The 15,059-nt window shown below is 36.6% G+C and overlaps 2 protein-coding genes across 2 annotated transcripts; both read right to left on the bottom strand.

The window, feature by feature from the left end:
* Positions 1–8,696: 8,696 nt before the first annotated feature.
* LOC108577096 (UPF0489 protein C5orf22 homolog) lies at positions 8,697–9,913 on the bottom strand. The gene is made up of 3 exons (XM_017940194.1): positions 9,851–9,913; positions 9,484–9,629; positions 8,697–8,850 (listed from the first exon to the last, which is right to left on the bottom strand). The coding sequence occupies exons 1-3, from the start codon at positions 9,911–9,913 to the stop codon at positions 8,697–8,699; spliced, it is 363 nt and encodes a 120-aa protein (XP_017795683.1).
* Positions 9,914–10,857: 944 nt separating this feature from the next.
* LOC108577047 (ATP-dependent RNA helicase DBP4-like) lies at positions 10,858–14,909 on the bottom strand. Its single transcript, XM_017940134.1, is given in 8 exon segments — positions 10,858–10,976; positions 11,178–12,923; positions 13,080–13,720; positions 13,805–13,890; positions 13,991–14,174; positions 14,176–14,383; positions 14,471–14,644; positions 14,723–14,909. Coding segments are annotated over 8 exon segments (3,345 nt in total).
* Between the last annotated feature and the right edge of the window lie 150 nt (positions 14,910–15,059).

The raw sequence follows: 15,059 nt of genomic DNA, 5'->3' as shown, positions 1-15,059 counted from the left end.
GCGCTGCGTGCCCGATCGGACCCGGCGGCCTAAATTCCATCCGATCCTGCTCTAATTGTCATTCAAGTTGCCGCGCCGAAGTTTTTCCACGTTCAGTTTTTCCAATCGTGATATCTCGCAACGAGACAGCGGACCGTGCATGAACGTGTACCTCGCTAAATTCCGACCGAGAAACCGAGAAGCTATGTGTAACGAACAAACAACACCGAATCGAACTTTACCCCTAGTCATTCGCTAATCAAAGAATCAATTACAAACAACTCAAACACAATCTCTCGCTCTCTGACGTAATTCGAGTGTCAAACCAACAAACTGTCTCCACGAAAGATTTATTTATTCTCGTCTGTCGCGATAACATCCCTCCCCCTTTCAATCATATCTCGCGATCGCAAATTAACCGCGAGTTCACACACGACCAACGGAACAACTCCCGAGAATCCCTAGTACGTATCGATCCTTTTAAAGCCCACGGCTTCGTTGGACGTTCCCTGAACCGATCGAGAACGTTTCGTAGCCGCGACACGGTGTTACACGGCTAACGATCAATTAGGAGGCGAGCACGACGAATCAATCGGCCGTGGAAGAAGGAACAAGCGGCCTGAGAAGGGAAGGTAGTAGGAGGATCAAGATCCCCAAGAGCCGATCCTCGGACGAGGTCGACGCTACTAATTCCTCGGGGTCGAATCGTGCCGCGAGCACGCTCGCGATTGGTCCACACCGGTGGCGGCCCCTTTTGTTCTTTTCACCAAGAACCGGCGATATGTGTAGAGCAACCTGACGACGATCGTGATATGCCAACTGGCGCCCACGCTCCTGCGACTTTAGACGTGTTCCTGTGCTACCTTCCCGGCCCTGACCTGCCATCACCTCCTCGAGCACTCTTTAAAGCAACACCCTTTTATTTCTTTCGCGCTGATTACCGGCCGACCCTTCAGGCACCGTATGGCTGTATAGGTGTTACCATTACCCTTCTATTTCTCTCAAAATATATTCGTATACGCTTTCATTCAACTGTATTAATGACAATGGATCGATCCGCCGATGAAATCAGATAGTAACCCCGAACGGAAAATAATCAGAACGTGATAGGCGATCGGATAGGGGTACGATGATCATGCACGCTGATTGAATCCGTACTGAATTCATTTCTATCTCGTGTTAATCAGCGATAATTTCCTCTGGGGTTTACGGTACATACTTACGCGTTGCGTTATGGAAGACAGTGGGAAGACCGGAATTTCTAATCGCGTGAAGACTGATAATGTGGTATGTGTAGCAAGAGGAAAATGGGGTGGAATTCTTGGCACGAGACGTGAAGATCACTGTACACGGAACATTAAAATATACATGACAAATGTTACTGCGATAAAATAGAAACTCTGCTGAAGGTAGTTTTATTAAAAGCTCGAAAAAGATCTTGAAAAAAGAGATCTGTATCACGAAACAACAGGGCGATTGTGTAATCCTGCGCGGATGCTGATTTCCACTATTTCTTTACATACATCGGTGTAAATTAAAAAAATTACATAAATTTATTTCTATTCCTGCGATCTTACTAAACGATCTTACTACCTGAACAAACATATTGTTCGAAACTGGCAGGTATCCGGTGATTTGCGGACGGAAATCTATAGACATGCAAATCGACGATCGTTTACAGTGGAAAGCAACAGGAAAAGCGATCACGTGACGCAGAATTTTCCGCGACACCGATCCCACCTTCGTAGTGAATGACGATAGACAAAGCTTGTAATGGCAATCGGGAAAAGAAGTCTTGATGGCTGACGATTGCATCCACCATCCATTTGCAATCTCTCCCACTACGTGTAACCTCTATCCTCCTACTCTGGCAGTAGTTGGGCCACCTCTTCCTGGAAAGTGTACCATCGTCGACCATTGGATGCCACTGGAAATCAAGGCTACCAATTGGACGACACCAGGCCTCTAACGTTCACCTAGGAATCCCGCGACCTCACGGGAACAAATTCACCACGCGGCACACACGGTGCACGTGCAGATGCAGCCACGATGCGTTATCGTCTCGAATCTGCGACGTCACGCCTTCGGGTTGCACGAAGCGTTTATGTTAATTGCGCGCGACCTTCGTTGAAACCGATAGCTTCTCACGTCACCTGGAAAAATGTTCGACGTTCGCTTTCGCAACGGCGCGGACGTAAAAATTAGATAAGATCAACGGGCAACGCGTACAAAAGAGAATCGGCTGGGATGGATTTCAATTAGCAGCTGCGTTCTCCGATACGTGTCGTACCGCGGAGGTATGGGCTTCGTAACGAGACCGAACTTACGGGGTTTAAGTAGAGTGATTGAATTTAATGGGCAGAGGCGGATCGGTGAAAAAATAATTTTTTCTTTTTTTTTAAATTGAGCGCTCCAGATAAAAAAGAAAAACTCGAAATTCCCCACGTGTGTATTATTCGCAATAAATTGTTGATTTACGAGATTTATAAGTGGAACAATGAAATTGGCGGGTAGGAAATTCGATGAAGAAACATAATGATATTTAAATGGAATTTCACGTAAGTATTACACGTAATAAAATTGAATTTACGAGACTTCGGTGGAATAATGAAACTGATAAGCAGAAAGTTCGATGAGATCGTTCGAAGGAGGAGAAATTCGAATTCCCCGCGAGAGTATTCCTCGTAAATGAAATTTAATTTGAAAGTTATTTGCGTAAATTGATAAAATTGGTAGATATGTGTAAGTTCGTTGAACGAAAAATACGATATTCAAATGTGAAACTTTCGAAGGAAGAAAAACGTTGAAATTCCACGCGGTTATCCTTTAAACGCGCGTATGGTAAAAACACGCGAGCAACAGGCGAAAGAAACGTTCGTGCCTTCTGAATGGAGGCTCAATTAGAACTAATTTCAGGCGTGAATTTGAACGTTCCCGTAAACAATTATCCACGTTACAGAACGTAAACTGTAAATAATGCAACGACGGTGGAGCGTGTCGTGGCGCGACAAAGACGGCCGTTCAAACGGCGAAGCGTGCAGCAATTTGTGCTCTACAATCCGTGAACTTTTCTCCGGCGCACGTTCCTAATGCGGTCATAAACGTTCCGCAGGGAAAAAAGCAGGAAATATAAGCCGTGCTTGCATTACCCAGCACAAGTTACGCGATTAAGACACCGGGTGAAAATCTCGACGTGCTTCTACCATACCGGTATTCAAAGAACCGGGACACGGAGTCGAGTCTCAGCCACGGCAGGTATTTACTACTTGGTATGGGGACACATTACGCTGATCGCGTATTCCGTGACATCGGCGCACGTTTTTCCAGAAATTCGAGGAATGCCCGAGATCTCCGTGAATGTGCTGTATATACCGGACGTAAAAGAACAGAAAAGGACCAATTACGTAAGTGTTTCCGTGCGAATTACGTTTCCAACATTCTGTAAGACAGAGAGAGAGAGAGAGAGAAGAGGGAGATATCGTTATCTTACGACAGCCAAGAATCTTTTACCCGTTGAACCTTGATAGCGTTTCTTCGCGGAAAACTCGCGTGTTGAAACTACTTACGTGTGCGAATTAAAGAAAAACGATTACACACGTAATAGCTCGCGAATGGGGTTAAATTAAACTTTCCCCTTTTCGAGAGTGATCTGAAAACGTCTGGTGTCTTGCAAACCGTGTAATTTGTCATTTTCAAGATTTTTACAGCATCGACGAGAGTGTAGAGCGAGAAACGACAAAGGGAACTCGCCTGGGTGATCGAACTACCGTAACCAGATACAAGGTAGCGTAGGTCACGTTGTCTCCCGTCTCCTGTGGAACGCAGGGAGGGAACTTCCTTAGTTAGAACACCTTCGCATAAGTAGGTGATTCAGATTCTTGCGTACGCAGAACCACGAAACGTGAAATACGGAACAGAAGAACACACGCCGCGGCAGCGGGAAGGGGAGGAGCGTTCAAGGAAGCCGAGTTTACGAGATGATTGTCCTAGGGGCCCTATTCATTCGGCACGGAATCTCCAAGCGGATCTCTATTGTAGATTATTGCGCCATTGTCCATTGTCGCGATCCCCCCGCAACCGAGTTTCTTGAGCCTTTCCTTCACGACGACGAAAAAAAAGAGTCACCGAGCAAATCAAGGCGAACAGAAAACGAAAACGCGTCGAGGTCGAAAAAGAATTTCTCTCGCGGAAGTAAGGACGATGCTTTAACCTCATCTAGCTGGACAATCGAATGAGAAATTTGAGTTTTTTAAATTGAAAAATTTTGAAATTTTCCAATCGCAATATTCCAGAATAAATGAAACGTTATAAGATATCATAGATAAATATCTTATCGATGACCAGATGTAGACTAGTTAATCCCCGGTGTGTATCCTTCGATAAAAACATATTCATCATAGCGCTTTAATAGTACCGTCTTCAGAAGGACCAACGGTTACGCGTATCGCTAGCGTTAAACCCTTGTAACTCAAAAAAAAGAAAGAAAAAGAAAGCAGAGAAGGGAAAGAAAAAGGAAAACCGAAGACGCGCGCACAGCGTACAAAAAACCACGAATAACGAAAGTCGTGCATCCTGCGGGCCGTCGATGCAAATCGATCCGCTCTCGATCGGCACCTGCGCGTGGGTACACGCGATTATGTATGTATAACTTCGACGAAAAACGGTCGATGGCATCATATTTTAGATGTTATCAGGCCGATATTCTACCCACGGTACCCTGATCACACGGCAGAGCAATTATTGATAACTGGCAAATTTTTGTCCCCGTCGTAATTCACTTTAATGGTTACACGCATGGTTAATGATCCCGGATGCTGTCGGGACGTTTTGCGCGTTTAAAGTAATCAGCGGGCGAAATTCTGTTGTTTTATATAAAATGATGCAATGTATCCTTGGGTTGGCATTAATAGTGGCGTAACTTAATAAAAATTCATTCTACAGGAAAGCAATTTAAAATTTACATTTTACTAACAGTTGAATACCGATGGTACAATCTCATCTGCTCTACGATGTGACGTTAACGAAGTTCGAAATGTACACCGTTTTACGTGATAAAAATCAAATAAAAAATTGCCACATTTTTTCAGTTTTGCCACTATCAGTGCCTGGCATATTTAAACGTCGCCTGCTTGGTTATGCTAAAAGCTTGCATTTCGTTTAATCGAACCATAGTACAGTTATCTCGTTCTGAAATATTGCTCGATGATATTTTGCAATCCCTCGATTTTTCATTCCAACGAAACTTTCTCAGATCATTCACACAGTTACGGAGTTCACGAGGTTTTCCAACAGAAACCAACAAAAAAACAATTAGAGAAATTCCTCTCTATCGAAAATCGTTTCGAGAAACGTTTTAAAACGGTACAGAAGTATTTAATTTCTCCTGTATACGCCGCCTTACCGGAATATCAATCACTCGTTTGTCAGTACGCTCAGATCGGAACAGGATTGATTGTGGCTGATTTCACGGATCGTTAAGCATCCGTCAAATGTTTAAAACGCCGACGAGGCGTTTTTTATCAGTCTAGGAGAATGTCTGGGATTCCGAGGGAACGCGAGAAACGAAATCGACGTAATCGAAATATTCATCGGATAAGGAATTAGCGGAAGCGGACGGGCACACACGGTGAAGTTCTGACAACGGCATAATTCGCGTGCTTCACTCACGGTACACGGACATATATCCACGGTAATTCGAGAAACATAACTCAAGTCCCAGCGGAGCGCTACATCACGGCCACCAGTTTCTTGGCAGATATCGCCGCGGCGCACCGTGTCGGCTTCCCTTTGCTACTTTACCTGCCTTTTTCCTTTTAAACCCCTCCCGCCTAGCTCCGCCTCGCGCCGTGCCACGCTCACCCTTGCCTCTTGTCAACCGGGTCTTACCCCCTTCCGTCGTGGATTAACCAACTGTGACGACTTCTCATCGCCACGCGCGCCTCCACCACCGTGTAAACCGATATTCAAGACGTTTGCGGTGGATCACCATGGTCTGATCGAAGTCGATACTCGTTTGATGAAACGGGATCGTAGATGCACGAGAAAACATCTGGCTGTTTCAGTTTTGGAAGAAGACCAATTCATCTATCAAATTTTGCTGGATTTTAGATGGAGCACAGTCTATGAGACGACTGTGTTTTGACGAGATTAGAAGAGAAGCTGTTACGTGTGGTATTTTAGAAAATATTATAAAACAAGGCAACTAAGGGAACAAACGTAGAGTAAAAACGTGTGCAGAATGAATGAAATTAGAAAATGAACGTAAGCGATGTAGACGTTTTTGAAAGTCAGAGAAGACGTCAACGATACATTTTTAATTGCACCATTTCGAAAGAGTAATTTTGACCCTTCAGACTTAGATCGTTCGGATTGAAGCGTTTATTAATGGAATAGACCAAGTAATACAATAATGATAATAATAAGAATAATAATACTGCAATATTTTACAAATCAATGTTTACTCATCGATGTTAACACGTAAAACCATGAGGAATTCTCCCGAAAATCTTTTCTTCGTTTGAAGCTTAATATTTGTGAAAGGTCGGTGGCCAGAGTTTAAATCGATACAGATCACAGTAGAGAAGCCGACAGCGCGTTACCGTTGATTTAGATTTAAATGGTGATGTTAGTCGCAGTAATTTAAAACGAAATTACTCGGCTAATTGAACGTATCGCGTTATGGTCAGAATGTAATTGTATCATGATCAAGTTATAAAATACGATGTTACGTCTTTATAGATGTAACGTAATCCGGCGAGTTTTAATATCTACATTAGACCCCGTGTTCATAACAGAGGGGCAATCGTTCATATCGCTGAATGACGCGCACACAAAGACCCATGACAGAACAATAAAACCAGTATAATATACTTCATGAATCACTCTTAAACCTTATGGTATTTTATGTACATTACGGGCCAGCGATGCGGTGTTATGACTTTCAGTACCTCGTCGTTGCATCGCGCGGCCGAACGTGTTTCGCGTAATAGTCCCGCGCAACTTTTATCACGAAAACAAGTTCCAATTTCAATACCTGGCTAACGTTGCAACAATGTTGCCGTAATAGATATCTACTGGGGGGTCGATAGGTCACGAGAGATATTAAAACAACACGATAACACTATTTACCGCCGCTTTTCAAATAGAAAGTAACTCGATTTCAAAGAAAATGATGGTACAGTGACATACACGATTTATCTGCAGTACTGTATCTTTTGATGCACATTTTAATCGTCTTCTAGAACCACGAATTTTACAAGGAACATATGTTTCGGTGAAATTTTAAAGGAGCAATTCTTCGGGAATTCGTTTAACAGGTTTAAAATACCACAAATTTATGAAACTGTTTTGATTTCTTGAATAATTACCATTACAGCCTCTGATAAAGAAGAAATTTTTGCTATCAGCTGTTCCTTCGGAACATTGTCATTGTTATCAGTCAGAACAGTCTTACCTTACGTCATAGTTATATAACGTTGGTGACGATATTTGAATCAATTATATTATTGTATTGTTCGGTAATGTTATCACAAAAATGAAGATCACGCAACGGCGACGATAAGATGCAAGGCTTGGTACCACCTGTCGACAATTTTCTGATGCTTGTCTCGGTACGAGAGGACACATGTAACATTATGCTACAGCTATCCTAAATTGTACATGATGTGGCGTGTCCGTGTATGCTAATCGGCACAAGAGCAGACACTTAACCCTCGTCGTTCGCTCTCTCGCCAAGTGAAAAATAATTCTCGGTCCAAACTGTAAGCGTATCGTGAACGCGTGTTTTATCTCCAACTTTATCTACGCGCAACATACGAATTACTCCGCGTATTCTACAGGCGCGTCGCGTACACGTTATAATTAAAAAAGGGCACCGAACTGGCTTGCTTTCAAAGACATAATTTACACTTCGTCACGGAACCTTCGTTATTCTTATTTTGCACGTTGTGAAATGCAAATGTCGTGTTAAACGACGTAACGATTTCATTTCTTTTCCTATGCTTTTGTTTCATTAATACGATAATGCAGAAGCCTTCACCGTAACATCCTCTCATTTGTAGACCTAATTTATCTTAATACTTGAGGGGTCGTTTAAGGCTTCTCTTGTATCTTAAAATCTAAGATTGTACTCTCGCAATAAGTAATTTCGTATTTCATGATATTGCAATGCCAAAGCATAGTAAACTCTGGTTGATTAGTTTCAGCTGATTACTAATTTTTTACTGCGTTCCAATTGTTCGTGATATTCTGTAAAATTCATAGAACGTAAAAGACTCATCCTGATAGCATAAAGTATCGATAAATTTATATTTATAATTAAATGCAAACAAAATGATAGTGTAAAAAAGAAAAGAGCTCTACCTAGATATATAATAAGCCCGATTCGCATCTTCATTTGCATAAAACCGTTTTAATTTGGTAACATTATAATTTAAAATACAATTAGAAAATACACAAATCTGTTGCTGTAAGAATAGAAAAAAAGTGTGTTCGATCCTTCAAGTATTAATAATTTCCATACCTCCGAATTTCTAAATGTAGATATCGATAAAGATACAATAATCCATTATTGCATATTACTTCCAGTTGTTCGTTTGCGCAATGGACAAACGCAACATGATGATGAATAGCCTTTATGTACTCCTTTGAAGCTTTTGGTGGTGCATTTATAAACGTGACTCAGTTTGACATGCGATGAAAATAAAATAATGTAAGACTCACCTTATTGATCCGTTGTCCTTATGCTTGCCGATGAAGAAGGTTGTCACGCCATCGGCCATCTGATTTGCCCACGGTGGTTTGACCCAGATCAGGTGCTTAAAGTGACCGGCATACGCAGCAGGTAATATCCAGTTTTCGATGCTAATTTCACTATTAACGAGGACATGCAATTTAATATCTTTGGTAACGATTAAAACTTTTAAAAAAAAATTAACAAATTGGAAAAAAATAGGCATAATACTAGGTAATATTTAGAAAACAATATTAATATGGAAAAAAGAACGATTTAATTAAAATATTTATTATTTTTAATAACTTCGTGTAAAAAGCGAATGAACTTGTTTTGGTTACTGTAATGAGAAAAGATGGCTGACCTCGGAATGCCCTCAGACCCATCACGTACGCACTCTTTGCGCATTTTCCGAAACGTATTAGGTTACGTAACGAAATGTGATATATTAAACGTAAAGAGTACATAAAAGTTGACGAGAAATAAATAGAAAACGGATTTGTTATAGTAAAATTAGTAGGTTAAACATCTTTAAAAAGTAATAAATGGTTGATACAAAATTCTCATCTTTGCAATATTTTAAAATTTTTCTTACGATACCATAATTGTTACCGGTACCGATTCTTGGTACCAACCGCGAAAATGAATAAGCAAGTATATTACAAATCTTTACATTTTCGATGAATACAATTATTTATTGCACACATAAACAAGAAGTTCAAAATACAATTATAAAAGTTTATTAATATATGTATATGAGAAATTTCAAATACCTGAACAATTGATTTTTGTCCCATACAGTGTCCGCCAACATCATTTTCGGTATAAGCATGTCCGGATGCGAATCTAAATGCACGAACGCGTTTCCTTCGAACGGAAGATGTTTTGATCCCAAACACCGATAAATAAACGGTAAAACCTAATGAAACAACATCAAATTTCAGAAAAACATTCAAATTTTTGTCACGGTTTAAATTTGACGTCGCCCTATTTTAATTTCCAACGCTTTTAATCACGTGACCAATTCGTCATGGATAGTTGGGACGCTTGCAGCGCCCCTAGTGTGCTAACGAGAAAATTTAGACAGAGCAAGTTGCGATGTAAACAAACTAGGAAGACGTTGATCATTCGAAAACTTACTTCGTCGTGACCCTCTACCACATAAATCGGGACCCTTTTAAAATATTTCCTGGAAGATGACATATTTCTTGCCGCGCACTACACGTATGCGAACGAACGAACGCGATTTACAGAAAACAATGTTGATAGGTTTACTAATTAACACCATACGACACTCACGAACGCGATTAAGAGACTCCTTCACGCGAAAGCACGTGGTAACCGACTGAAGTATACTAGGCGGGCTGCTCAAACGATTATTTTGCGAATAAAGGACGGACACAACAAGCGCGTACCCCAAATTCTCACGAGACGAGTTTCGTAAGGTGTTTTTTTTCTTCTCGTTCCCCTTAAAGAGACGCTTTAGAAACCTGATCCCCCTAACTCACAACCGGCACGACATTCAAATAAATAAAATTATTCAACATTTTTTATCATATGAATATTATGTAATTAATTTGCATTTCGACTTGAATAAAGTATTTACTTATAGAATTGACAGTTTTTTAATAATATACAATCAATAATGAAAGAATTATTACATTTAATATTTGCTGTAAAAAAAAAAAAAAAAATTGTAATTATATTGACACAATTTACATTAATTTATTATACAGGAGTAATTATATCTATATTACCAATCATCTAAGTATGATAACAGGTTTGAAGGATATTAGTTTTTCTTAAATATACAAAATTTCCAAAATCTTATTTTTACAATTAACAATTTCTGTACAAAAATTACCATAATTTCTATTGCGATTAACCATATTGTATTATCAATGAATATACAATAATTAGAAAACATCAATTGAAGTGCATACTAAATACCGTACTCGCAAGATAGAGCGTAGTTTGTTACTACGAATTGCTTATCGACCTTGTACACAACATAGTTTCATTCCAAATTTACTGCCGACTAATTACAAATTCGTTATCTAAAAACCTAATTGAACAACACCGAACAACTAGTTTAACATTGTTTGTTTAACATTCAAAATGTTAAATTTGAATCAATGTTAACAGCTTTAACTATCATTTTTCACTGATTTCTGAAGCATTTCCGATGTATAAAGTTCTAAATGCAGTCGATCAGTTTCAGCCCTTAACGATGACAAAAACTGATCAATTTCAATTTCATTAATATCTTTATTTGGAGAATAATAAAAATTATTTGTATTTTTTGAAAGAATAGAATTTGCAGAAGGTCTAAGAAAATATGTATAGTTTTCAGTTTGAGGAGTTTTCAATTCATGTGTAGAAGGAATATACTCTTTGTAAGAAGGAATATGATATTGTGTATCCACATGCTTTTCTTGTTTTTGTTGTTGTAAATAATCAGTATTACAAACGTTAATTGTACTAGTTGCAACTTTATCATTTGATAGAGAAGTATAATGTAAGTTCATCTGAGCAATGTAATTTTGACTTTCATGGAGTTCTGAATTAGTAGAATCGGAACTTAGTGATTCATTATCTACATATGCTTGTGGAAGATTACTTATGTATTGAACTCCTTGACTGTTTTTTATGCATAAATTTGTTTTGATTGGAGTTGAGCTAAAAGAATTTGTCATAGATCTTGATGATGAATCTAATTGTATTTGAGTCTTAGGTTGTATTCCTTTCTCTCTAATAGTAGTACTTCCTTGTTTTTGAATCTTTTTCCACTTATGAAATTTATTTTTGGTATGTACTTTTCCATTGGATTTATGTTCTTTAACATCATCATTTTCACTTAAAGTAGTACTTGATGTACTGCTACTTCTGTTATAACTTACAGTATTTGCAAATTTTTGTATTTTAATAAAATTATCCTCTGCTGATTCCATTGATATTGAATTATTAGAATCATTAGAAGAACTGTAATTATTACTTATTTTATTACACTTATCTTTATTTGCAATGACATTATTCTTTTCAATATTACTGTTTACGTTTTGAATATCTGCAAGTTGATTATGCAAAACATAATCTTCTGAATCATTAACATTTTTAATTTGATTTGTATTATCAATATATTTTAATGATTTAACTTCTTCCTCTGTACATTTGTTTTCGTCTAATTCTTTGCTGAATAGTTCACTTTGTATTGTTGCCAACAATATATCTAATGACGAATTTTTTAAAGCTTCTAATTTTTTTATCAAATTGCATTGTTTGGTTTTATTAATAAATGTTACAATATCTATTATTTGTAACAACGTTTCTCTAGGGCAAGGATTCGAGTATAAATACTGCAATGCATTAAGATAATTTTCTGTATCTATTTTGGAGATCATAAGATTTGGCATATGTGAATCTGCTTTAACAGGATATGGAAAGTATGCACTGAATTTTTCTCCAGATATTCGATGAGAACTTTTGAAATCTTCTATTCCTTTGTACATTTCTAGTACATTTTCACCTATAGTGCTTGCAGAGTATAAATAAGTGTCATTTATTTCGTCATCATTTCGTATTTCGGGATAAACGCACAAAAGAGCTTGTTTTTGTATTTTATAAAATATTTTAAGCATATTAATATGTTGTTGATATATGAATTTTTGAATAGATTCTTTCATCAATTTCGTTGTATTCATTAATAATTTAATTTCAAAATCAAGTTTTTGTTTCCATGCAAATGCTTGTTTTAGTAATACTTCCTCATCATTTGAAGATAATTCATTATTAAATTTATTCAAATTTCTCGTGTATTCCAAAAGATGAGAATGTAATTCTTCTATAACGGAAACATCGGTACTATCTTGCATTTCATTTGACATTGTTAAAGTATCAGTACTTATAGTACTATTCTCCTTGCAATGAGCTACCTGTGTTGAATCTGTGTTCTGCATTTTGTCAAATATAATATTTCTTGAAATCGTATTTTCAACATCTAAATTAGTACTAATACAATTAAGATATGAGGAATTTTCTTCTACATTTTTGTCATGAAAACTATACTTCGTATGTTCAATTATTGTGTCAATGTCAGAACTGGATAAATTATCTTTGATATTCGATAAATCCACTTCAAACACTACATTTTCATTAAGTTTCTGCCAATTAGAAAGATTATTCGTCGAATAGTGTAGTGTAAAATTGTGTTTAACTTGTGGTTTACATAAATTATATAATATATTTGTAATTTGTTTTTTATTTTTTTTAGTATGGTCAGGTTCATGAATTATATTAGTGCTTTGCACAAATAAAGAATTAACTTTTATTTTATTCTGTAGATTAGACACATCTTTTAAGTGAAAGGAACCTTTATGAAAATTATCAACAGGTTCAACTATATTACTCTTCACTTTCTCCTCATTAGAAAATTGTGTGTTATTTGTACCATCTTTCTTTATATTACTTACTACCTCATTATCTTCTGAACTTATATTATTTTGTAATTCCATATTAGTATTAGTTACGGGTAAATCATTTATAGCTTTAGTGAAAAGCTTAACTTCATGTTGATTTATAGTACAAGCATCAGACTTTGCATAAAATTTCTCAAACTTCGTAGTGGGTGTAGTCCAAATGTCATTTGAATAATTTGATGGAAGCTTAAGTACATAAAAGTTTGGACCTCCCACAGATGTTAATAATTGTTTTAATGTTTCAAATTCATTTTCCGCAATTATAGTTATAGAGATGCCATAAGATCCATAACGTCCAGCTCTTCCTATTCTATGTAAATATGTTGGTGCATCTATGGGTAAATCAAGATTTACAACTAAATTTACATTATCGGCATCTATACCTCTTGCGGTTAAATCAGTGGTTAACATTATTCTACATTTAAACATTTTCAATTTATTAATTGCTTCAAGTCTTTTACTCATATCTTGGTTTCCAGCAATATAGGTTGCTGTAAACCCCAAAAAATTGATTTTGTTACATACTGATTGAGCTCTGTAAAAAAATCTCATTTTAAATATAAATACAATACATAATTACTTGAAAAAATTATACAGCAGAGATTATAAATATACTTACCTTGATTGGTAATTTGAAAAAACTAAACTTTGTTTAAATGGAACTTTCTTAAATATTTTTATTAATTCCTCTACTTTTATTTGAACCTAAAACACAATATTGAATTATATTAATGATATATGAAGGTTTTACAAACATCTAGTCTGTCCAAACATAATTAAATAAAATATAAACGTTAAATCAAACCTGTTTCATGGCATTTGGATGAGATGGAACAATTGCTATAAACTGTTTAAGTCCAATAAGTACTGATTCATCATTATCTGGAGACACTTGTACTGGGGAACACATGTACATACCCAAAAATGTTTCTAAGTCTCCTGGATAAGTAGCACTTGAATTATTAATAATTCTTCAAATTTTATTCTTATACTTACTTAATATCTTTCTGAAAACTGGTTTCCATTAATTTGTCTGCTTCATCAAGAACAAACAACCTAACATTTTCAACTTTTAAGAATCCTTTATCAATTAAATGTCTAATTCTACCTGGGGCCCCAACAGCTATATGACAATCATTTAATTTCTTTTTATCACTACCTATAGCTATTCCTCCTATAAATACTTCAACTTTCAAACCTGTAATAGAAAAATAATTTGACTTACTTCCCACTTCTAATCATTTATTAGCAAACAAATTTGATCAAATTTTTGAAAAATATTTACCTTTAATCTCACAACCTACAGATGAAAAAACTTCTGAAATTTGTACAGCAATTTCTCTGGTAGGAGCTAATATTAATACTTGTACAGATGATACTTCTATATCAATCATTTCAAGTGATATTACACAAAATACCAAGGTTTTACCAGTCCCTGACTTAGCACGTACTATTAAATCTATAATTAATATATAAACTTATACCTTAAGTTACAGGAATTATATTAAATATAAAATTTGTAAAAAACTTTATATACCGAAACCACATCGTCCTAATGGAATTGCTTTTAACTGTACAGGTGAAGGCTTTTGAAAACCACAAACAGATAGTCCATCTAAAATCTTTTGAGAAAAACCCATTTGAAAGAATGTAACATCTTCTTGAATTTTAATATCTCTTGTCCTTGGCTTTTTATTTATATCATGTGCAATAATATGAGACATTCTTTTCTATAGATGATGTCTGTAACTTTTTAAATATTATTTGAAATCCAATTTTACTACTGAAATTGAACATGTTCAATAACATAATATTAACCTCTTTAAGTCAAATAATAATTATTTTTTAATACTGTAATATAATAAATTTTTAGT

This window comes from Habropoda laboriosa, unplaced genomic scaffold (assembly GCF_001263275.1).
Source record: "Habropoda laboriosa isolate 0110345459 unplaced genomic scaffold, ASM126327v1 scaffold486, whole genome shotgun sequence".
NCBI lineage: Eukaryota > Metazoa > Arthropoda > Insecta > Hymenoptera > Apidae > Habropoda > Habropoda laboriosa.
The sequence above is the reverse complement of the archived record's forward strand: the minus strand, read 5'-3'. Positions and strand labels throughout refer to the sequence as shown.